The 24,692-nt window shown below is 40.6% G+C and overlaps 1 protein-coding gene across 1 annotated transcript in view; it reads left to right on the top strand.

Annotated features, from left to right (window-relative positions):
* The first annotated feature begins 446 nt into the window (after positions 1-446).
* Positions 447-24,692, top strand: part of LOC123983455 (zinc transporter ZIP11) — a 75,710-nt gene continuing 51,464 nt past the window's right edge. The window contains exon 1 of the mRNA XM_046069711.1: positions 447-602. Within this exon, the coding sequence (XP_045925667.1) occupies positions 447-602 (156 nt within the window). The remainder of the gene's footprint in view (positions 603-24,692) is intronic.

The raw sequence follows: 24,692 nt of genomic DNA, 5'->3' as shown, positions 1-24,692 counted from the left end.
TGTTTTGCTAAACCCAAGCAGTCCATGACTTCAGATGGGGGTGATCATGGTGTTACACTGTGACGGCTGTTGGGGTGTGAGAATTTTTGTAATAGCTACTGAACTGTATAAGGAGCCGTAACAAAATATGCCACTAAAAAATGAACAAAATTACAATTAACCTTTTTCCTGCACATAATGATGATAAGTGATGAGATATTAGATTGTTATATTTCTGATATTTCTGTCTTTAAAGGCGCATGAGACGATGCTGGTATGAAAGTGTTTTGTGAATTGTTATTTTGCTATGATACAGCAGGTCTGTATGTGAAATTTCATTTTGCTCACCAGTTGTAGCCTTTAACCTTGTCATCCTATTCTTTGTTATGTGGGCTGTGCAGCAATTCAAGTGTAACTATCTTAATCTTTTTTTCCCTTCTTCTCCCTTTTCTTGCCTCTCTCAGGTAATGTTGGCTGCTTCCTATTGGTCATTGCTGGCCCCGGCGATCGAAATGGCAGAGGATTCTGGGAAATATGGCTCATTTGCTTTCTTGCCCGTGGCTGTGGGATTCACACTTGGAGCGGCCTTTGTTTACTTCGCTGACCTGGCCATGCCCCTACTGGTAAGAACAGTCTGATTCAGTCTTCAGTGAAGATTGTAAGAATAGTATTTGTAGTGGTATGTGAACACTGAATGTAGCAGGTGCTCATCGGTGTATTTGATAAGGAGTTCCCTGCTGCAGTTGCTTGTAACTTTTGTACATGATTACTATTAAATGTCTTGATTCTAAATATCCTTAGGTGTTTGTATATTCTTAAGCTTTGTGAGGCAATCAAAGCCAAGTAACTGGGTTTAAACAAAACAAAGTAACATTTTAGGGTCCTATTCCATTAGTAAACTAAAAATGTATTTGAAAAATGTTCTGCGTGCTCATATCTTTCTAAATAATGTTGTTGATTATAAGCAAAGTCATTTTTAGGACCATGCTAAGTTTTTAGTTTGAAGAAAAGACATAAAAGAACTGCAGCAGTCTGAACTCATAATTGGATAGATTCATCACATTTTTTTCATTCTTTCTCTCAAATTAGAATGTTCCTTTCAAAGTCAGTACTTTTTCTCCTGTTTTTGCTGTAATTACATGGTCCATTTTTTGGAAACGTTTGAAGGGAAATATTAAGGAATCAGGTCTCCAGAAACTAAAGTATTACTCAAAATGTATACTTAAGCTGTCTCTGTGAATTATGGTTTCTTGTGTGTGACTGTCACATTGACTTCGACACAGTAAAAAAGGCTTAATCAGTCTCTGACAGAGATAACGGCTTCAAGCAAGAGCTTGACTTGAGTTCTGAAGTGATAGCTTTATATAGCCTCTTGATGTTTAGATGCCACCAGGGCTGTGGTACTCAAGCCTGGTCTTGGCCTTCTATCTGCAAAGGTTTTGTATTTATTTATTTAATCTTGGAGCTTGTCTCAGACTGTGGGGTGTTTTGACTATGACTTGTCTCGCACTCGCCTGATAAGTCTCTGGAGTCCAGCTGGCTCTGTCTCTGTGCTCCATTACCTCTTGTGTGTGTGGCGAGTAATGTTAGCATTAGCAGCTGATGTTAGCATTAGCAGCTAACATTACCAAAGCACGCTGGCCCCAAACTCCTGCCGGTTTAAGGTGATACCTTAAGCCCTTTTTATTTACAAGGACATGCGCTCAAAGCTTTGTTCACACTGACCTGGAAACAGAGATAAAAAATGTCAACAGTCAGACGATGGTAATTCTGAATGTGTCATAACCACCAGCAAGGAGACTGAATGTTTTGTTCTTTTAATTCAACAGAGTATTACATCAGACATGTTTTGTAGTTGAAACCGTGAGAATAAATAACTCCACCTTCACAAGAACAATTTCTCGCAGACCTATCAACACGATGGATGATGTATAACGTTACTTACAAATGAACTCGCTTCAGATCCTGAAGCTGCTGTGTCTTTGTCGCCCCCGGAGTCAGAGTCCTGGTCGGAGCCACTGTAAATCCCCCCGGTACTGTATTCCTGGTCGTTAAACTTGCCTCCAATGTCCTCTAGAAATGTGTTCGGTTCTGGTCCGTGTTCACTAGGACTAGGACTCAGGACTTCGTTCTGATGCCATCGACTCAGCTCTGGTTGTGGTGCTCATTTTGGCGCCGTTGCCAGGCAGCATTCCCCCGCTGGGTCCCCCTCTCCAGGCCTGACAACCTCTTCCTCCTGGCGGTCCAAAGATCGTGTTCTAGTGGTATAAACGAACACCTACACTCCCCCGGTACTCCGAGCTCCCAGTCCGGAGTCAGCAAATTGGACCGCTAACTGAGCTAACAAGCTAATGGCAGAGCCAGTTCTAACACTGTGAGGAAAGTAACTGGTGGAGAAACACTAATATATACAATTGATAAATAAGTTTCTTTATTTATTAGGCTAGTTGATTGTTTGGACTAAGTCTCGGAGCTGCTTGGACTTCTGATCAGTTCACTTTGAAAAGTGAAGCGAGATCATTATTATTTCAACTCGACTATCTGCACAGCCCTGCTTGGCATGCAATGCGCTTTGATCAATGACCCATTGGCAGGTAAATGAGAAAGTTAACTCAGGGTTCTGATATAGGTCAATATTTAAAGAGATGTACAACCCTTGAATTGCAAAAAACTGAACCACACAGCTGAAGATTTCATAATTCTCCTTTTGACCCTTTGTGAAATAGTTGTACACGTCAATGATGTCTGATGATTAAATCATGTCTGATGATTAAATCAGACCATCTCTGAGCCTTCTTCTGAGCCCAGTTTAACAGTGAAGGGTAGAGATGGGACTGAGAGAGACAGAAATGTGATGCAGCCACTACAGCCAGAGCAGCAGAGAACAGCTGTTGCCTTAAGCTCCTGCAGTTACACCAGGACAGCAGCAATGACACGAATTACATATGAAGGAGCGGCTGACCCATCATCATCATGCAAGCTCATACAAAATGACACACACTCCTATAAACACTAGCACACACAGACGTGCAGTCTACTGTGGACAGTGGTGATTGAAGGAAGAGGAAGGTACATCTATACATAAGCCACTTCCCTAATTTCCTAACTGGCAAGCACTCCTACAACACTGACACTATAAAGACATGTTTGTCACTAAAGAGATTCTGATGAATATATCTCTTCTGTCAGACTAAAAAAAAGACATCCTCTGCCATTCTTAAGCAATGATTGGACACTCACTTGCAGCCGCATTGCAAGTCTGCTCAGCCTTACACGTAGCCGTTAAGATCTAACCCAGCCATTTGCCGTTCTGCTCAACACAGCAGGGGCTAATTTGGCGGCTGACCTTACTGGCCTAAAACCACATGTGCAGCAGTTCAGTAAGTGCACTCAAGTGGCAGTCTGCAGGAGAGGGGGATGCACCGTATCAGCAGTGATGGGCAAACCAGGCCTGTTGTGTCAAATGGGTTTCATTTTTCATTGAAGCCTCCACTAGGGACACATGCTGGTCATCATAATTTACAGCAGGCAAGCAGTTTGTGCTGTGCTGGGGTTCATTAAGTCTTTGAAATTAAACTGGTGATAAAATCAATAAATACATATAAATGAATACTTATCATTGTTGATGCTTAAAAAAGACATAATTGACCTGGAGGTGGGGTTAGGGGGATATATGTCTATTTCTAGGTTATTTCTTATTTCACCAGTTTAATTCTACTTCATTCTTCATCTTATTTTAGTGTTTTTCATAAAGTCACCAAATAGACACAGAACACGTCTTAGCAGTGTCAGTTAAACAATTAGCAAATAATGAGTACAGCTGCCAAATGGCATGAGAGCTTAGTGAAATAAAGAGGGAATGGTTTGACATGACATGTTACAGATACTAAAACAATATCCTGCTAAAGCAAAGCAGTCCAGATGGGAGAAAGTCAAAATGAGACAGTCATGGGGATGGATGGGAGAAAATCACACAAATATCACAAAGACATGTTAACCTATAAAGTGCACTAGAGGATAATCCTGCACCTGCATAAAGACCTAACAACTGGAATACATAGGGCACGGATGCGAGGGGTCATGTAGGCATGGCACAGCAGGGTTTTTTTTTTTACCTGCTACAAAGACTTTGTAAAGAGTGCCAGCTTCACTGTGTGATTTATTGAGTTTTGCCAAGTGATAATGCGGTTGGTTATGCAGGGCTATGTTAACTGGTACTGAATGAATTTACTGGATCGATCGATTTGATAAATTCATTTTATTGTGAAACTTAAAAACAAACACAAGGAGTTATGTTGGCTCTGTAAAATGAGGTATTTATTTTAGTAGGTGTGTGGAGAAAAAAAAAAAAAAAAATGTGGTGTGTAAGAATAGAGATGCCTGCGTGCGTGTGCGTGGCTTCCATGGTCCATGTAGCAGCCTCAGTTGATTCTAATGGACTCGCTCTGCTAATGTATTTCGGCCGTGAGAGGACTTTCCAATAACTACTGAACTGCACGTTCTGGAGCCAAAATATGCCAGTAAAAACAAAAAAAAAACATACTGAATCGCTCAGAAAATTGGCAAGAAATGGTTAACAGAATATACATTTTGGTTTTAGTTTATTTCAGGTTTTTATTTTAGTTGAGTTCTGCAACATATTTAAACATTTTTATGATATAAATATATTTATTATATTTATATAAAAGCACTGAGATTCTGATGTCCCTATGAAGAGAGTTATACTAAGTGTACATGCCTCCAAGGACAGGCTTGGACCACTTGTGAATTCCTTTGTACCCAAGAGAAACGTGGTTGTCTTAAATAACTCGTTTTTAATTTGTTGTTATTGCATTAAGCACAAGATCTATATCAAACCTAACAAGTAAGAACATTTTCCATAGCATAGAGTCCTCAAATACAATGTAGTTTTTAGGAGGTGTAGTGTAAACTGCCCTGCCTATTGATGCATGTCTGGTATCAAGCTGTAACAGTTTCAAATAAAGTTGTACTTGCTGAAGATATAGTGGGCCTGCTTTGCCAGCATATAGCCCTTGCTTCACTCCAAAGTATCTTGGTGTACTTCACCTTACTTTGCTGCGAAAGGATGCTTTTTAGCACTTAAGCAAGAATAGAATCTCGACTGCCAGCTGTGTTACTTAAGATGTAGAGGGTCTCTGCAGGTGTGTGTGAAGTGTGAAAAAGGTGCGGGAACATACTTTCTTTAATTTTTTTTACCCTTTCAGTGGCTGTTCTATTTGGTCTCCAGCTTGCTGATTAACATTAGGTATCCCCCTTGACGCCTGTTGCTACATCACACCGTTCATGTTCTTTTATCTTTATTGCCCCTCATCTTTCCCACATTCATCTCTGCTTCATTCTTTTATCTTCTATCTTCTTCCCAGCTGCCCGCAGCTCTCCTTTCTTTTCATTTCTCTTCATATTCCACCTCTCCTCTGTCTTTCTTCTTCTGCCCTTTCTTTCCTTGGTGCCATGGTGACAGTGGTGGAAACGTCAGGCTGTGATAATAGCTTGTGTGAAATCAACAGGGAACATAAGGGGGTCTCCATACCCCCACCCACCCACACACACACACAGCGGGGGGCCATCAGTGTTTGGACAGCTGCTGGTGCCATTTTTACTGGCTCCTCAACAAACACTGGAACTGAATGAGAAGAACGATTGAGGAAGGGCAAGATGGACACAGAGGGAGAGCTGGGGTTGACAGGAAGAGAAGGATGGGAGTGATAAGGTAACCGACACATTGGAGGACGAGGGAGGGAGAGAGAACATGAAGGAAACCAGGTAACCAAGACACTGTAATGGTTCCACTTAGACATTTTATCACCACTGCTATTCCCTCTTTTTCCCACACATTTCTCTTTCTACCCCTCACACTAAGGGAATCTAAAGGACATTAAATTAGCATTTTGCAATGTCTAAAATACGGTAAATGGAGTGTTAGTTTTGTAACCATGTAATACAGATTAAGTTCATATCTTTAAACTCTAGATGCTTTTTTTTATTGAAAGCCACACATCTTTACACCTGGCAAAGTAACTGTTGAGTGAAGTTGGTACAATGTACCAAACAATTTGTTGTCAGCATATCTTTCTAATGGATTCTGGACGTTTTGCCCCTGAACATCGAACATCCTAGTGATTTTCCTCTGCAATTAGTTTGACATGACAATCATAGAGGCCAGCCCAGTGCTCTAGGTAAAGTGGACGGTTTGCAGTGGAATGCAATTTGGCGGAGCATGTTTTGATTAGTCATTATAATCTCACAGTGGCGTTCAAAAAACGGCTTACCAAATGGAGAGTAAAAGTTCAGCCTGGCTTCTCCAAGTAGAATAACATATATAAATAATATTCTTGTCTGAATACTGTAATGAAAAGCAAGTGGACAACACCACAAGTGTGTTCGTGTTTTTTCATTGAAATTGCAGCACCCTGCCTGTTTCACGTGCAGTTCCTACCTTGATATTTCTACCCTGTCACATTTGTGCCACATCTGTTGCACATGGCAAGAACGTACCTCAAGAAAAAACGAATACAACTATTTACACGCCATGAACCGTTTACTCTTGTGCGTTTGGTCTGAAAACAGCAAAAAGGATAAAAGGTGTATGTTTTGCAGGGGGCAAAGCCCCGTTACACAACTTTGTGATCTTGTTGACAAAAGTTGTCCTGACACGTTTGCACCAATCTTTGCACCACTGTAACAGTAAGACCCTAGTTATCAGCACATGGAAATTGTCTGTTTTTTACTGTAGTGTTTGAATCAGTCCAGATATAAAAGGGAGAAGATATTAAAAGCTACTATGTAATCAACTTTCATTAAACCCTGGTGATCCCATTATCTGGCTTTCATTTGTCCCTTGGTTGAAGGAACAAGGTGGGGTCTGGTGATGAGGGGCAAAGCTTTTGCAGGTTTAAGTGGTTTTAGGAAAGACAGTACTGTACCTCGGAAAGAATAGAGTGTAATAGTGAAAGGGGGTGGTAGAAAGCCAGAACAGTAATGAAAGAGGGGCAGAGAATTAAAGAAACAGGATGACTCTGTTCCATTTTCACGTATTCTTTTCACTCTCTCTTATTAAATATATTACTACTTTCTCACTTAATTATCTTCTGTCTCACACTTTACTAGCCATCACCATAACAACAAATAGTCATGGAGGCAAAGGGAGTACTGGCAGTCTGCGATGGGAGCAACAACAACACATGGCATCTTTACTGTTTACCGTGTCTGGGGAATGGCTGTCTTTCTGGAGTGACTGACTGGGATGTTTAGTCATGGTTACCGAGGGTGAAAGTCTCGACCATTGGGACTCTGCATCTGGGTCACTCCAACAGTAAAATAACACCAAGCTAGTTTTAAGCAGATCCTTTAAACTCTGTAACCTTTACTCCATCGGTTTGCTTTGACTCCACAGGTGAAGACAATGAAATGTATACCAACAAGGCACTGAATAAACACAAAAGAACAGGTGGATTTGAGTTCAGTCTTTAAAGTGAACTGTGATGCAGGGTCAGGACTAGGGCTGTGTATTGAGTCTCAGAGACCACAGAGTATTGAAATATATGAAGCACCGGAAAAGATTTCAAATTTTTGGTCAAATTTCTAATCTTGTTTACATGCAGTTTGATTACATAGTTCCTGATTTAAATCCACATTCCATCAGCTTTAGGCTACAAAATTAGGCAAAGTTCTAGTGTGTCTTCTTGTGTTTAGACAGCATTTAACAATTGATAAGTTGAGCTCCTTTTGTTAAATTGGAGCAAATGGGTTTATATCTGTCAAAGTAAGGTATCAAAAATGGACACTTTTCATATTAGTACAAAACTGGTATGAGGTATCATCAAAATAAAAATAAAATTGCCCTAGATGGGACAAAGTCAGAACCAGTTGCAGGGTATGAACGCATATTTGTATTTTTTATATGTAAAATAACTGATTAAAAACTGTTATTCAACATTTGCTCATACGTGGAAAGCAAAGTCTAAAACAGTGCTTCGAATGCAGACTCACTGTGCTAACTACCGCACCACTTAACAATCTGCTATGTAAATCGCTGACGGTGAGGCGCACTGACGATCCATACTGGCAGGAGTTCGATCGTTTTAGACTGCTGGCTCTATCCCGCTTCACTGAACAGATACAGTACAGTGCAAATGTATCAGCTTGGAGAAATGTAATGTCTGTCAGTACCAGTGCTGTGCAATTAGTTGAAATTTAATCACAATTTAGAATTTTGGCTTCCAACGATTATAAACACAGGTTAACTCCCTCTCAGGCTGTTGCATGTTTACTTTTGGTTGAGCCGATATGACGGGGTTTCAACTGCTACAACTTACCAGTCTCTTTTATTAGCTTAAGCCTATGGCATTTATCACTGCAGAAATTAGCCTAGCGGCTAGCAGACTTTTCCTCTACTTGTAGCTTAACAATTTACATATTATTTATGCTTATACTAAACCCGGTGTGTTAACTTAAGTGTTATTTGCCAGTACCACAATCTTTCCCTAATCCATAAATGTCATGCCATGTCATTATAAAAACAAATATTTAAAAAATGCTGGCATTGAATGTTAAAAAAAATGTGTTTTCCAAAGTGGTATTATCCCATATCAACATTCTTATTTGCCGATAGGTTTGATACCCCTCATTCATTTAAGAATTAACCATGAAAGAAATTTAAAAAATGGGAGTCATTTCCCCATCTACACTGGGGCAATCAAGTCTAGCTCCATCCTTGCCTCCTGCCTGGCCTCTCCAACATCAGGATACTTGCCTCGCTTCTGATGAAGCTGTCAGCAGGACTCCCGAGTTGTGACCAGGGTCCTTGCTGAGTTGGGTGGATTTGTAGTCCAACGCTGTGTGGCCACTAACAGGCTCAGAGGGCTGCTCTGGTGAATATGTCATAGTGCAATTCAGAGCCTTGTTTGTCCACCAGGTTCATAACAAGTGAGAGTGTGTGTAGTTGCACCTGTCGTCATGACGCTGTGTTGTGTAGTGTGCGACGGACCATTATTTTCTTATCTTGCAGCATGTTTCTGATTCCACCGCAGATGATCTGTAAAATTTGTCTTTCGTATGATGCGGTCTGATTTTGTAATTGGTTAGCATTTTCGCAGTTGGTTAGTAAAGGCCCGCTGGAGCCATACACACAAGGTGTAGCTCTCTTGTTATTGCACAAATATTACAGCCATCTGGGAAGCCGTCTTTAATGAACATACACAAACTCTTTGTCTGTTTGTGTCGTTCTCTCTCGCACACAAATTGGAAAAGACTGCTGAACAGACATGGCCTCGTTACCTTTTCTTGTGTCTTCCCTCCCACGTCCACTGTCAGACAGGTTCCCTCTGTCTCCGAGAGTAGCGGTCTTATTCTTGGTCTGACAGTACACCGCGCCTTATTACACCTCCAACTAAAAGAGCTTAGCTGACTTTATTATATTATTTTGCATAATGAGATAATGATGGAAATCAGCCTTCTGTTTGTTCACTTTGCACTATTGTGTCACTGCATAATGAAGGCAATGTGGTTGTTGGGAGATTTAGAAGTCCAGTCCAGTTTTTTTAACCCCTCTAGCTGTGATTGACACACACCTTCAACTGGTAACGATCTACTGAGTTTTGATTGATAGTCTGATTGTCTGGGACAAACAATGGAGGCAATTTAATTCAGCAGTCTTTTTTCCCAGTTCTGTTCAGCTGTGGTTTTCTTTTAATATTGGTGGAGCATGCCTGTCTTCTTTCTTTTGAGGGAATGTTTTATTGCCTTGTGTATTAGAATACCTCACAGAATAAGATGGTACTGCACCAACCAATATTTTTATATAAGAACAAAACTGCCGTGAATTTGTTTTGTAAATATATGAAATATAGTACAATAAATCACTGCAAATTTTGTTTTAGGGAACTTCAGGGATATTAAAAGGCTTTTTTACAGAAAAGTCATGACATATCAAAAGATGTACAATATTTAAACTCTAGGTACGCAGAATAATGAGGAAGGATGCTTTGTCAAATGGGATTTTTAAAGACGTACTCCAGCTATTTAGTATCGCAATTCCATAAAGTTTCAGGGCTCTGGGAACCTACACTTTCCATTATGCATATTGATAGCATTTTTCACTTTGGCCTGGTAAATGTATTTTAGGGTGCTTTCATGCCTAACTTACCTGTTTGGTTTGGTTTGCTTTGGTTTAAAGAAACCCTGGGATTTTTGCCCATTTAGTGCAGTTTGTTTGGGCTGGCATGAAAGCTGTCAGTCACACTGTGGAGGGGGACCAAACAACCAGACTGAGTCCACCAGCCCGCCCCCAAGCAGACACTGGTGTGGATTGTTTGTGGTGTGAAAGCAAGCATCGCACCCTTGAACAGTAGGATCTCCGAACCACTGTACATATTTGGGTTAAAGTGGCTGCAGCCAAGGCAGTTGGCTCATGTTTTTGTGGTTAAGTTTGCACAAGTAATCACTCACTCTTACTGTCTATTTCACTTCCTTTGTATATTGTACTCTACTGTATCTTTTGAGAAGACAGACATTCTGTGACATTGTAACTGTGCCATTGCCTAAATTGGAATATGCACTTTATTTGCGTGGATGGGAGTACTGCTTTGCAATTTAGACTGAGAATATTGTTGGAAAAAAACCTTGGGGTAGCATCTAGAAAAACCTCTGAAGAGATTGTCAAATTGCTGACACTGGGGGTCTTGCACCGTTCTAGACACGAAGAGACCCTGCTCATAGCTGACCAACTATTAAACCAAACTGTGCTTTGATAATGCGGTAAATGCAATTTGATGAGCTTTGTTCTTCACAGAGCCTTGTAGAGCGTATGCATATGCCCCAGTGTGGATGAAACTTGTATTCCCTGCAGCATTAGCACCATCCTTTACACACTGAACCGTTCTCAGCACCTGTCTCCATGTCTGTGTAGAAATTACACGGCAGCAGAGACAGAAAAATCAGGACACAGCAGCATTGCCCCTATATTTTCCTGATTTTGATGTCTCAGCCCATGTTTGGCTTCTGTCTTTTTAACAAGTTGATTTAGCTTTATACAGAATCAAAGGCTTGATCAAAAGGCTTGATTCAATAATTAATTATATTGGTTTGTTGTTTGTTGGCCTTTTTTATTTTAGTTTTAGTTTTACATATGATATATATATGATAAATATGGGACAATATAGCGCTGTGGGACTTTGAGACTATCCTACCAAAACAAACAACACCATAAGTCAATTCAGCAAATGCCCCAAAAACAACATTTGTTGACATACACGTGACAAAGTCCTCTAGCAGCCGTAGGAATAATGAATCTTGTCCATCTGGAGCACAAAAAGGTCATAACTCTGTTGAAGAACCACAAAGTCTGTAGAGGGTGGAGGTTGGGGTGGCTTGAAAGGTCAACAAAACATTGGAGTTTGGGACTGTGGTCCAACATGTGTCCTATCGACAGTCAACGATTTGATTTCTGTAACTCATGACAGCGATCCTTCCTTTTAAGCAATGCACTCCTATAACATTGGCTGACTCATGTTGGAAACAGTTTCAAAATCGATGCAGCCGAACTAGAGACACAGTCTAGACTGAACACACGGTCAAAACCCTCGCTCCTCCCCAATTCCATTCCTCATCCAAATATGGTCACACCAGCAAGATGGTGACAACCAAAATGCCAAACTCGCTACGTCCACTTCTTTTAAACAGTCTATGGGAGATTATTGTAGCCTTTAGCTGCTAGTCTCGGGCACAGATGAGCAGCAGGCTGCAGGAATCTAACTCCACACCACCAGAATTTTGTCATTTTCACATTTGTCTTTAGACCCAACTGATGCTGATTCAAGTTACATCACAAAAGTGTTTTTTCACATCAACTTGCTTGACGTGCAGGTCCACACAACGTGTTGTTGAGATATGGGAGGTGTGTATCGGCTTGCCTGCAACGTCCTACAAAGTTTCCTCAGACATTTACCTGTATAAAGTGTAAACCGGGTCGAGTTATTAAGTTTTTGCAACAGTGATTTGTCACAGTTTTCAAAGGCACTGACAAATGATGTCCTGCTAACTCAAATGTCTAGTGCACAGCTGCACACAGACGTACACCTTCTGGTGCCAACCAGAAAGAATGGCACCAGAAGAGAACCTCTGAATGCTCTTGTCACAAGCCTGTTTCACCAGTACAACAATACACCAGTATCGAAACACCTTGAAAACCCTTATTTTATTTATTCATTTTAATTCTTTTGAAGGCCCTATATTTATTTTTTTATTTTTTGAATGGCCATGGCGGCTTTTATCTTTTTTTTCTGTGTGAATACTGATCTATTCCTTCATCCATCCTCTTGCTCTTTGACTCTTCCACCTGCCTTTTTGAAGTGAGGCCCGGATAATTGCATCTCTGAACCCTCATTACTCTCTCCTGCCCCTCGATACATCATCCGTCTCGTAGCTTCCTGCATTGCGCATAGTGGAGCACAGTGACCGTTTAATGAGTATACGTCGTCTCTGTCGGCTCCGTCTAGTTTGTTAGTTATCTCCTCTGTGTTATGGGGATTTATGTTGGCCTGTGAATAAGTGATGCCTTCCTTATCTGAGGTGTCTGGCCGGGCTGCAGAGCTTCTGTGTGTGTGTGTGTGTGTATGTTTAATGAATGATGCTGGTGAAACACTGATTACAGTAAAAGGGAGATGTACGGGAGATGTTCCTCAGAGGCATTTTATAACATCAGAAAACACTGAAGGAGGTTTGGGGGCGTATGGTTTTGACCACTTGTCCATCGGGAAAGGACAAATCAGAAGAAATCAATACGTTTTTTAGTGATTGCAAAGTAACCCAAGGAGCCTTGCCTCGACGTGGCTTTTCTGATATGCTGTTTAGGGCTGGTGGCCTCAAAAAAAGTGTATGACTAAGACAGGCAAGGACGTTAACTTGTTCCAATTTAATATATGCTTTGGACCTTTTTAACAAATGTAAAATATTGCCTTAAATTTCAGAATGAAGAATAAATCTTTAGAAACTACAAAGTTGCACTGAGCTCCCCTCCAGGTGGCAGTTTTTGTTGCTGGCGGCTATGGGGCTAGGCAGAGCAGGTAGTCCACTAATTGCAGGAACTGCAGTTTGAAACTCTGTTCCTGCTGTCTACATCTCAAAGTGTCCTTGGGCTAGACACTGAACCCCGGCTGGTCTTGATCATTAGACCAGTGCCTTGCATGGTAACTTGCTACCATTGGCAGGTGTCTGTGTGTTAATGGGTGAATTAGATGCACGTTGGAAAGCCCTAAAAATTACATTTGGAGGTTATCTGCAAGCATTACAGTCTAAGTATGCCAGCTACAGACCATTCTGAAGATTCAAATGTACTTTGCACACACAAAACAAAGATAATACCCAGATATGACCCAAGTGCAGACAAAAGACAGGCAGATGCGGAAGTAGACATTAAAAAAATAAGAACAGTGGGGAATAAATGAAGAAAATTCTAGGCAGAAAAATAGACAAACTACACAGCTCACACGCAGAAACAAAAGTAACACAGACAGGGATCACAGGAAATACCTACAACCAGTTGCATTTCTAGTGATATAGAATAAATAAAGGGAATCAGAAAGGTTTTTGTTTGTCAAATGTCAGGTAATTTCTAGTCAGTGTTATAGGCAGGGCTACTGTTATTCTTGGTGGGGCAATAGACCAATCTTTCTCCACCCTCGTTGCACCTATGTGCACCTAAAAGTTTAAAGTTTTTCATACATACCCTCTCAATATAAAATTTGTAGTGCTGGGCAACGATTAATCGCATGATTGTCTTGCGATTAATCTCATTATTATGCCCAAAATTGAATAATGAGTTTTAAAGTACAGTATTGCGCACTTTTAAGTTAAATGTACTGCTACTGTATGTACACAGTAACAGCAGCTGTGGCTCAGTAGGTAGAGCGGGTTGCCTGTTAATCGGAAGGTTGGTCCTTTGGCAAGATACTGAATCCCGAATTGCCACTGGTGGCTGTCCACCAGTGTGTGAATGTTAGTTTCTGTTTGAGCACTTAGTGAATGAATGTGTGTGAATGGTGAATGCAGGCGCTATACAAATACGGAGCATTTGTAATAACGTGGTTTACAAACTCTTTAAACAAATAAGGGGCTTTTTCTACCAGCAGTATTCCTTTTACACAGTAGCAATAAAATATTTCATGAAAATCTCATCTTAAACATTAATGTAATCAAATAAAATAGTAAACCAAGGCTATTTGCCACTGACAAGGCTTTACCTTTTATCTAGCTTGTTAAAACAAGTTACAAGCACAAGGCGTAGCGACAAGCGGATGCGTTCCCGTGAAGCTGTTGCGGTCGTGCTCGCCTGCTGCCGAAGTTGAATTGTCTTGAATTGACTCATCCCCGCAAAACTAGATGAAGGCCTATCAGGTAAAGTTATGTAGCCTTTAATTTTAATTTAAGTTAAATAGGCTACAGCTGTGTAGCGCACAGAAGCCGTCGGCATGGTTACTCTCAATAGAGCGCATGCCGTTTACTCACGGAGCGCTGTCTTACTTCTCCCACACGCTGCATCCAGCGTTGTCTGGCGAAGCCTCCCTCAACTGCTTGTTTGGGTGGGTGATTTGCAGGCTGATCAACATCCCGCCCCTCCTGTGACCCATGTTCAAAATAATAATAATAATAAAAACTGCTTAAAGATGTGATAAAACAATAATCGGCGTTAACTAATGCGTTAACACGATAATAAAGCGTTAACTTGTCCAGCCCTAAAAATTTGAAAATAAGATAGCTACATCTTTGATATAGGAGAAACAGCCAATATACAGTAGTTCTGCATGCTCGTTCTTAAATATAAATAGAAGTAAAATAAACTGAATTTTAATAGTTGAATATAACCTAAACCATACTGCTCTAGGACAAAATTAAATAATTTAATTATTTTATTTTGCTGCAGACAAATTACAATACAAAACATATAATCTGTTTAAAGATACTTAAACTAAGATTTAAATTTTATAACAATTCTAAGTCGCTTTAGATAAAAGCGTCAGCTAAATGAATAAAACGTAAAAAAAAAAAAATAATAATAAAAAAGTAAATTATTAACCTATGTTGAAGGCTATAAAATTGGTTATGGGGTATTTGGATTTGGCTGCTCACTGCAACACTAGGGACTGACAAGATACTGGGATTAAAATAGCACTTAGGGTATTGTACAGTCACGCATTGACTACCTGCCTGGTCATGTTGAGCTAATCTATTTATTATGTGTGTGTGCGTGTCTCTCGACTGGGTGCGTGCATGTCCCGCCGTTATTCCCTGGTGCTGTGTCTCCATCGATCAGGTAGGTCACCACCTCTTCCCCTTCCTCTGCAAAGTTTCTATTCTAGTCTCATTCTCTCCCCACATCCACCTCCCCTTATCTCTTTTCACTGTCTGCAAATCAAGGCGCCGTGTGTAGCATTTTAACACGAGTATTCACTGTAATTATTATAGTAACTTAAAATAGTAGTCATTTCACAAACCGTAGTAATAATTACCAAACAAGAAGTACACACAATCAAGCTAAAATCAATAAAAAAACAATATAAAACATAAAAACAGAGAAAACAACAGTGCGCAATAAAACATGTATAGAAACTAGTCAGACAATGGATTTGCTTTAAAAATAGCTCTCCTATAAATGTATGTTTTGTGGAGTGATTTAAAACAAGGTACTGAGTCAGCTAACCTAAATTTCTCAGGTAGGGAGGAGTACATCTATAATGTAGGTAGGAGCAAGGCCATGTAGGGCTTTAAAAGTAATAATTAAAATTTTAAAATCAATTCTACTAAAAGGTAGTGAGTGCCATGTTGCCAGGATGGGTATGACATGGTCAAAAGTCTGGCAGCCGAGTTCTGAACAAGCTGGAGATGGAAGACGAACTTCTGGCTGAGCTCTGAATACAGGGAATTACGGTAATCCAGACGTGATGACATAAGATACATTTTTCTTTTAAACTGTCTTCGTGTTTTATCTGCAAGACTGTTGGTGAGAAAACTCAAGCCTGACACTTAAGATGTGAGGTTACAGGGAGATTGTTTTATGACACAACAGACAGATTGCATTTTTTTATAACGTTCTATTTCCTCTTTCTAATTCTGTATTTTCAACATACCGTGATCAGGCAATTTTTGTTCACTGAAACACAAAACAATATTAGAGAGGTAGAGAAGTTCCCTAGCAGCCCTTCTGTTTAGTTATGCAGCTTTTTTTTATGGCTGTACAATTAATTGTATTCAAATCAGGATTTTTGGTGTTTATGCTGTATGTGCATTAGCATGGGAGACTGGTTCTATCAGACGAAGCATTTCTAATTGTTCCCTTATTTATTCTTACAAATTTATACAGTGTAACAACTCGAAAATGTGCCCTAGTGTCCAATTTGATGAGCCCTTCAAGGCCACAAAAAGTACCAGTCTTACACCCAACAGGCTCTCATGGGCGCAGAGGAGATTATAGAGGCAATATTTAATGGTAGAACTGTTTCTACAAAAATTGCGTGAGAGAAATTGTAACCTCAATCATGAATAATAAAATGTATTCTTACTTTGTCCAGTATTGTGCGGCCCTAGTTAAAGGTGGGAATTTGAAATTGGGAAAGGTGTAAGTCTGAGCTGTTACTCGGCTGTCACTATTGAACAAATTATTGTCAAAAGAGTACCGATAACCTGCACAACATAACCTAATCAAACTCACAATGGACAGCTCTTGTCAGTTTCTTTACATATTCGAAAAGGAGTGAGAAGAAGAAAAAAAAATACATATTTAATCCCCCCCTGTGTCCACAAATCAAATACTTATAAATAATCTACCCGCTTTCCTAATTAACATTTACACATCTACCCAAAAGCAATTTAAATCAATTATTAAGAGAAAAAGAGTAAAATATGAGGAAAGAAATGAAAAAAAAATAAAATAACAACAGCAACCACAACAACGACTAAAAATTAAATGCTAGCCCCAGAAAACAGCATAGAAAAGCTTCATCAGTGGTGACAAATGATCCGAACGTCCCACTGGCAAAGCTGGGGCTCGGTCTCTTAAGCAAATGTTTTATCTTCTGCCACTACACACATAGTGACACATACACGCTACGCCCACACACGCGCGCTGACCCCCCTTGCTTAAGGGTTAGGGTTACAATTTTGTATTTCTTCACGCTCTAAAAAACATTTATTAAAAGTTTCTTTCTTTTAACATTTTTATTTACAGCATTATAGGTTGAAGTGTATATTGTTATAGGTTGTATATTAATTAACTTATTGAGAGAAAACCGGTAGTTCAATGTAAAATCAGACATTGAGCACCCCTGTATCGTCAAAAAGGTATGATCCTTGTTTCATAATGCCGCTGGGAAGCTTTGACTGCAAGAATGACGGTCCGCCCAACGAAGCATCGAATCTTCGACTATTCGGGGTCAGCCCTAGTGAAAACCATATCCTTATACCTAATTTTAAACTGATTTATGTTTGGACATTGCTACATTGAGACTCTTCCATAGCTTTAGATTGAAATGCAAAACCCTTTCGTGGTTGTACGTTTCCTGTTTGTCTTGACATTGAGTTTCCCCCTTAAATTATAACCTCCATCTTTCTCCATTAATAATGAGGTTAAAACGTGATTCTTCATCTTAACCTGCATCTACAATACCCTCAAGGCAACTCAACTTGATTCCCTGGACTGTACAGATTCGTGGCAGTTATGCAAGTAGCGGTTAATGTAACCTCGAGTTGCTAGCCGAAGGCAGAGTTGAGGAGCGGACTGCAGAGGCCTGGTAAGCTTTCTAACTCCACACCCCTAAACTTTTCTTTTCATTTTCAAACTTGTAGTCTTCAGCCCCAACGAATGCTGACTCATGTGACATCACTTGAGGCAACTTATCAGATTTTGCATCTGGAACCATAGAAGGCCATATACAACTTTTTTCATGTATGCAGTAGCACTGCCCAAAAACATACAATCCAATTCATAAAGACGGTTTTTATTTTATTGTACTTTGTTGGAAATTGAACACTGGGATAGTAGCAACTTTTTCTTTTGCGTTGACAAGCAACAATGCTGATGCAAGAGATCTTGTTGTTTTGGAAACAAAATACCACATTTCCTGGAGGCCTCCAGAATCGTGTGTGTGTGTTTGTGTGTGTGTGTGCGCGCGTGTGTTCCCATCTCTGTCTGCATTTCTGTGTACGCAGGTGTCTGTTGGAGTACATGACCATTTGTGATTGTGGTACAGATGTAGACACAAGAAAACGAAGCTCCTTTCATTCAGTTTGCATGTAATTAGCGTCTGATTATGCAATCAGCGGCTGCGACTGGCTGATTACTGAGCCTTAAAGACACAGTTCAGTCACAGCTGTCAGCCTGCTCAGAAGCGCTTGGATTATTTATTGATTTTTGCAAGGCAGCATTTAGACTGTCACATCATGGATGCAAAGATCACCTCGCCAGCCAGACTGTGTCAAATCATGTGTCAATTTCATGTTAGCAAACTATTAGGCTACTGTATCTTAGTTAGATCTAATTGGTGCTCCAAGAATCTGTCTTTATGATATGAAATCCATCCATCCATCCATCCATCCATCCATCCATCCATCCATCCATCCATCGTCAACCGCTTATCCTGCGTACAGGGTCGCGGGGGGCTGGAACCAATCCCAGCTGACATCAGGCGAAAGGCGGGGTACACCCTGGACAGGTCGCCAGTCCTGATATGAAATCAATGGTTGTAATTTGAAAAGCTGGCGGGTAAAATCTTTCATCATTCATGATATTCATCATATTTTAACTGTAGTAACATGAAGCTAGATTCACAACTTTTCCTGGTTGCTTAATAGAAACAGAATTTTTAAAAACAGTTGATTTGATGCTTTTCTGTGTCATATATGATCGTTTAACTGAATATCTATGGGGTTTGGACTGCTGCTAAGATTAAACAAGCAATTGGAAAATCTCATTGATTTATTTTGTATTTTGATGCCTTTAACCCTAGTCTAATGTCATCAGAGTTATGAATAGAGTCTTGACTCAAGTCCATGTCATGTCTGACTTAAGTCCACTCTTCAAATTATTGTTTGTCATGACATCTAGTTCAGCTAATTTTATTGCTTTATGGCTCACTCTTTGTCTGCTGCCGGTAAAAAGTCTGAAAAATACTTTCAATATACCTGCTGCGCTAGTTGCACCTTCATTTTGGAGACAGAGAAATGTTCTTGCAAAACTAAGCCTCACAAACTGTGTGAACCTTAATTATCTTCCTCTATTATTTACGTGGTCCTTCCTTGAATGCATAATAACATAATGACAGAAGACCGGTGAATTTGCACTTCCAGGTGCATGGGCATGTTTGACAAACAAAGAAAGAAAGAAAGAGAGAATGCGTCTGAAACGAGGTGCTGAATGCTTAGTGAAATGTGGCCCGCCGCTATTGGGAGGTGGGGGTGTCAGCAGTGGATCATGCTTGTCAATGCATTAGTAATGGCCCTTTGCCTTGCATCAAGACCACCTATCAGCGCGCTCACGTCATTAGAACACCGGCTGTTTTTCACTTGCTGGGCCTGTGTGCCTCAGAGAAAGAGAGAGAGAGGGACAAAAAAGACAGAGAGAAAAAGAGATGGTGATCTATGAGAGTGGAATGTGTTTATACGCAATTGGGTTGCGTCACTCCTCAGTTTCATTGGGTATCTTGAAGAACGCCAGTACAAGTTGTCATAAATTGCTTTCTAAGATCAGTATTCATTTCCTGTAGCATCTCTGTCATCTTATGATTGACATATATTGTATTAATTGGTTATAATGTAGCTGTCAAAATAATAGATTGCTGGACCACATACTCAGAATTATGTGGAAATAATTAAGACACAACGCTCCCTTTTAAATGCAAACTATTGAAGCCGCATTGAGTGATGATGCGCCGTGTCATTGCTTGTGAAAAGAAACGCGACAGGAGGCTGCCACCTGTGGTGTTGTTTTATCATGTGAAACTTTATCTCCTTCTGATGTTCGATAAACGAGGAAAGGATTTCTCAGCTTGACCATTAAAGCATGATTTTCTCTGGTGTCAAACAGAGGCTGTTCAGTGCGTGTTTCTGTTTTGGAAAAAGGATAACTTGTATGTACGCGTGTGGGTGTGCAGGAGCAAGACGGTGTAATTATACCGGACTAATTGGCTTACAAGCAACAGATGAAAAATCTTACCAGTAATGAGGTGCTTCACCCCAACTTGAATGAACTGTTAATAACCATCTACATCTATTTGAAAGAAAAATGGGGCTCAAGCTATAAGCCCGTGGCTCCATATTTGTCATTTTAACAGCTTCAGGGATTCAGGTCAAAATAGACACCAACTCAAATTTTAGGTTATGTCCGTGCGCTTGTGGTCACATTACAATAGTACGATTGTATTCCTGCTTGCGTCTTCTGTAAATGTGTCCAGGCTGAGTTTTTTTCTTATTTTAGAAATAAGCAGACTTTTTATACCATATTATATGTAATACTGAATTAGATACAACACAGGTTACCAACTCACCAAACTGTATTAAAAATCCTCTGTAAGTGTTTATAAATTGACTTAAATTTATTTCTTAATGCCACTATTACAGCTGTGGCAGTGTGGTTAAAGAAACGACTACAGCATTCATCACTATTACCGGTGCATTAGTAGCCTGCTGTTGCGCAGGCCAAGAGGGAACAGGTAATAAAAGGGGATTGTCCCCGCCAACAATGGACTTATAAAGTGTCCATACTAATGTGGAATAGTTTGATGAAAGTTTTCCCTCCGCAGCGGTGCGTTGTAATGTTTTTGGAACAATTGCCATTTACACTGAAATGCATATAGAAAGGTTACATTTCTTTATTATTCTCCATAGTTTAATGGTTGTATATTACAGCTGCCTGAAATGTGTTGAGAGACAGACACAGTTTTTGCTAAACAGGGCCCGATCCTGTGATCTCTCTCCAGGTTAAAGCTTTGCCAATTAGCTTTATTTAGTTTTTCCGAACACCTGATCAGATATTACAGGTTTGGTCATTCACATTTGCATTAGCAACTATTATTTGACAGAGGCATTAAGGGCACCCTACAAGCCCTATCAACCTTTGAGACTCTTAGGCCACGTTCCAACACGTTCTCACTCCCGACTCGTCACATATTGATGCTTGGTCAAGGCCCTTTGTCGACACTTTTTAACGACTTGGGTAGCCCTTTTGCGTCAATTATTGACGTTTAGGGATCCGCGGTCAAGTTAGCAACAATAAATATGCAACGTCCGGTTAGACTTTTAAAATAAAACGTTAGCGTTTCGAAACATCGCCATTTTCAAACGTGCGTTATTAAAGTCGTGAAATGTTGCAGTTTGGTTAGGTTTAAGGACAGAAAATGCTTGGTTGGGTTTAAGCAACAAAACTACACAAACCCCGGTCTCCTGGCTCAAAGTCAGGGTTCCACCCCAATCCACCCCAACCACCTCCTTACTTGGTCTTTTCTGTTAAATATCATATACCTGCCTTTACCGTCAGAAACTGACGCTGCAGTCCCTCCACCAATACGTCGAACTATGACGGAAAAGGGATTCCCAGTGCGTCACAAACTGACGACTATGGCTCTTGACCATGCATCCAAATGTGACGAGGCCAAAGTGACCCAAAGCCGACAGTGTCTTTTTAAATGTGACCTGAGTCTGAACACTCATGTCAGAATTGATGCAACTTTGACGTCACTCTAGAGCAGCTGTTCTGCTGTAGATGGAGCCGCAGTGAACAATAAAGCTCCACAAAAAGCAGTAATTAAACATGTGTCTTTCTTCCTTCTCTACCTCGCTATCATCTGCTCACAGATTCCCTTCTTGCACCTGAAATTCACCGGACCACACGCTCTCTTCTGAGTTATGTGCATGCTGTTTATCCAAGCGGACACAGTGGGGGGAGAGAGAGAGAGGAAGGGAAGTGAGTTGTGGGGCAGTTGTGTTGTACAGCGCCAGAAACGGTAGAGTTCACACTGGAGTCTGATATGGGCCACATTTAAACAATAATGTGAACAAAAGAAATTTGATGGGGGGAAAAGAACATTAAGGCCTGCAGTCTAAACGTAGCCTTAGTCAAATCCCTTATACTCGGTATGTTTCTGTCAGACCTGTGGTGTGTTTTTGGGGAATACTGAAACACGACATAAGTGGTCATAAAGCTAATTTCATAGAACTGAAGGGAAACACTGGCAGCATATTCTGTGCATCAAAGCTATGTGTCTATGTAAGCCCAACATGTGTTATGGATTTTCTTCCTTCGTTGACATGTAGGCCTACAGATGCTCTAGAAATGTCAGATGTGTGCTTCAGGTGTGAAAAGACTCAAATTGGTCCCAAACCGTGCTTACCCACTGCTGGTACAAGCTCAACTTGACTCGCCTCGCCTTTGATGCCACGTCCATGGTGACGCCGCATGAAACTGCTGTGACGTGAACTTCAACATGACACAAACCCGTGACCCACACACACACACCACGCCACGCGCCACACACTTTAATAATAATAAAGTAATAAAGAACAGAGAGTATTGTTACTTTCTCGCAGTCTCTGGCTAAACCTTTTAAAATGGCGGGTTTGTTCAGGACACTCCATCTGCCGCGCGCAATGATGATGCAGTGAATAGCGACAATTCTTTCTGACAAGTCAATAGTATGCAGTGTTTACACGTCACCTTTTGGTATCACCTCAGCTCGCGTGGGACCTCGACGGAGGTGATACAAAAACAACCTACCAGGTAGCAGATTTGCCCAATGGAAAACCCCAAAAAATTGAGCTGGTAACATCTGGTGGAAAAGGGACTTGCTGGCAAACCCCAGTACAGTGGCCATATGCATCTAGCTTTTCCAAAACCCACATTTCCAGACTGGGATTTTTAAATGCATCCACTGAGGAAAATGTTGACCAAATAACTTTTTTTGATCTTCAAAAACAGCTCAGTGTGCAGTAGATCTTAGTGGTTTAACTTGTTAGGCGACATGTGGTTGTGACTCCACAGGGCGTTGTTTGAAGCCAGAGAAAAGAGTTGGGAGCACCAATAGATACATTGAAAAGCTGAGACTCATTTCATCAGTGTACTACATGCAAATGTGTCAGCAATCGAGAACGTTTTTCAACCTTGCAACGATGAGAAACCTTCACTGATTATACTGGATGTGGATGATTTGCTCCCAATGGGTGATGTGAATGTGTGTGTGTTGCTGTACATGTGTGTGTGTATTGAAGCAGCAGTGTTTTCCCAGCGGTTAGATGCTGACAGGCTTTGCAGGTAGCAAAGGTCCAGCGGAGTCCCATGATTCATGCAGCCAACAGCGGTTCTCCACCTCATTTATTCACCACATGGACACAGAGCTCATTGTCCATGCTGAATATCACACGACAAGAGGCACGCTAGCCACTATGTGTGTGTGTGTGTGTGTGTGTGTGTGTGTGTGTTTGTGCGGGTGGGTGGATGGCTGTGTTTTTCCTACTGCGCTGGCTGCTGTCTGGCTTACCTATGAATAATCATTCCCCTTTGAAATGTCACCTTCCAAACTCAGTGGCCCCAAGCGGATCACAGCGGAGGGGATGTGCTGACTCTGTGCGTGCATGTGTGTACGCAAGTGAGTGTCTGAGAGAGAGCAAGAGCTCTGCTGGTAGAAGTTGTAATAAAGGGAGCGAAACCTCTGAGCTGAAAACACTTGAGACTCGGAGAGATACAAAAATCAGACAGGCTTCTAAAGCTTGTGTGTGGGGAGGGGGTGCTAGCGTCTCCATAACTCTGGTTACAATCTCTGTATTCTCAGTCACGTCTCTGAGGGGGCCATGTCACCATGGAAACATCATTTAAAATCCATAGTCCTTCTTTGGTGCTGGACTGTTGGCACAAAGAGGTATTTTTTTTTCCTTCTTCCAACCAATAAAAAAAGTATACTGTACAGTTTCTACTGGAGTGTCATGAAATATCTACCTATATTCAGAACATAAATAAACACTAATATAATTAGTAGGGGTGGTGATCTCTAGGCACCTTTCGAATTATGATTGAGAGGGCCGCCATTCGATTATAAAACGATTATGGATACATCTTTATGCATCTTTTTTTTTTTTAAATAAAGAATTTCTGGATAATTACCAAGCATTTAATTTGCACGTTAAAATAATGCCTTAAAAGGATTAGGCTAGTTCCACAAGCTTTCACCATCACTTTCTGCACCAGATATAGGGGGAACACTGGTCTCCGTTACGTGCACGCCACAGACTGTCCGAACGCTGCACTTCCGAGTTCCGCCTTTTGCGTTCCGTCAACACTACGTTATCAGTTAACATTTTGAAAATTGTTTTATTGAAATTTGTGAATCGATTCAGAAACGTCCATGTCTGCATCTCAATGCATCTAAGTATCTATTTTCCCACTCACCTCTAATAATTAGACATGTAGTGTACCTGGGCGTGATATTGCAAGATTCAGGCTCCATTAGCTTAAAATGACAATTTCGGCAGTTCACAGTTTGTTCTGAAATAAAAGTAATAGTAGCGACAGTTTCAGTGGACGTTTTTCTAAAAAGTTTCTTGCTTGGACAAGTTTGATCAAACTTCTGTAGCTCCTGAAGCTGACTGAGCACTCTGCTAACCAGATAGAGTAGGACACAGTGTTCTTCTCTCTCAGTATTTTCTTTCTAATCAGTTTA

This window comes from Micropterus dolomieu, linkage group LG14 (genome assembly GCF_021292245.1).
Source record: "Micropterus dolomieu isolate WLL.071019.BEF.003 ecotype Adirondacks linkage group LG14, ASM2129224v1, whole genome shotgun sequence".
Classification (NCBI taxonomy): Eukaryota; Metazoa; Chordata; class Actinopteri; order Centrarchiformes; family Centrarchidae; genus Micropterus; species Micropterus dolomieu.
Note: the sequence above shows the minus strand (reverse complement) of the source record. Positions and strands in the feature narration are given on the sequence as shown.